General features: G+C 43.3%; 1 protein-coding gene across 1 annotated transcript in view; it reads left to right on the top strand.

The window, feature by feature from the left end:
* Positions 1–1,327, top strand: part of LOC107300452 (nucleolar and coiled-body phosphoprotein 1-like) — a gene marked incomplete at its 5' end in the record, with an annotated part of 8,927 nt that overhangs the window by 5,056 nt on the left and 2,544 nt on the right. The window contains 1 exon segment of the mRNA XM_015829776.2: positions 443–552. Coding sequence (XP_015685262.2) covers positions 443–552 — 110 coding nt within the window.

Genomic DNA, 1,327 nt, shown 5'->3' with positions numbered 1-1,327 from the left:
CTGCGCCTGCGCTCTTCACACGCCTCCTGCAGGGCACATTTGGTAAAGTTCGTGCATTCAGGCTGCCGCCAAGCACAGGGAGTAGCACAGCTAAGGAAAAGGGCAAAAAAAAAATGGCGGACGGAGTGGTTTGGCGACCCCCGTGAAATGGTCGTGCGACCCCAAATGGGGTCGCGACCCACAGGTTGAGAACCGCTGGCTTAGACAGCATCAAGTTATAAACCACACTGAATTATTTTGCTTAGCATATTGTATGCGTCCAGACATTGGGTGAATCGGTTCCTACTGATTAGAGATATTTTAAATAACCATATCATACCTGAATTTATAGCACGAATGAAACACTTACTTTCCTGCCCCACTTAACCTGTTTATTGATTAGACTGCTACTTATTTAGGATGAGATGATCTTGTACAAGCTTACTATTCCTGTAAAATGTAGCAGGCTTATCCAAAAAAAAGCGGAAAAGGAAAAATGAACAAGAGTTGGAGACACTGGACATCAAGAAGATGAAAGCCAGAGATCCTCATACATTCCCAAAATCAAAGCAGGTAAGGATTGAGAAAAAGAACTTTATGATTTTATTTATTTTACTTTATTTAACTTACTTGGCCGCCCATCTTACTACAGGTAACTCTTTCCTTCATAACTGCAAAACCTGAATTGTGTTTCACATGGTTTTTTGAAAGGAGGTGAGATATTATGAAATGGTCATGGGTGATTTTATATTAGTTGTAATGTTTGGAGACTCTTAAAAACAATTTCTCAACTAGAGAAACTCCTACATTGCCATTTTGAAGGATTTGGCTAGAAATCAAAATGGCAATGTAGGAGTTGGGACGGGATTGCTATTGCTAAGTGATGAGGCTTTGAAGCATGACATCATGTGACAATATCATTTAGTGATGTCTTGTAGTCCCAGTTATCACAATCCAAGATGCATGAGTCATTAAGCGGAGGGAACCCAGGTAATTAATAATGGGGGGGGGAGGCTCAACACAGGCCACATGTGAGTTTGGGGGAGGAGATACTCGATGCTGAGCATAGAGTGCATGTGATTACAAGGAGGCCAAGAAAAAAAGCCACTGGGTTGCACGCAGTGGCGGATTTAGTAGTTAGGAGGCCCAAGGCGCAAACAAATTGAGGCCCCCTCACGCTTGAAGAAAAACAATATTATGAAACTATGAACTTTATTTGGCAAACAGCATTTTCATATCAAATAAGCCATCTCAAACGCGTAAGCGCGCGTAAAGAGGGGGGCGAAGCACAAGCAAACGAGCCGTCGCCTCAGCGCCAGCTCCCCCGCCCACCACCTGGCTTGTCTGA

Source organism: Protobothrops mucrosquamatus, unplaced genomic scaffold (genome assembly GCF_001527695.2).
Source record: "Protobothrops mucrosquamatus isolate PMUCROS unplaced genomic scaffold, P.Mucros_1.0 scaffold7133, whole genome shotgun sequence".
NCBI lineage: Eukaryota > Metazoa > Chordata > Lepidosauria > Squamata > Viperidae > Protobothrops > Protobothrops mucrosquamatus.
This window is presented reverse-complemented; position numbering and strand designations above follow the sequence as displayed.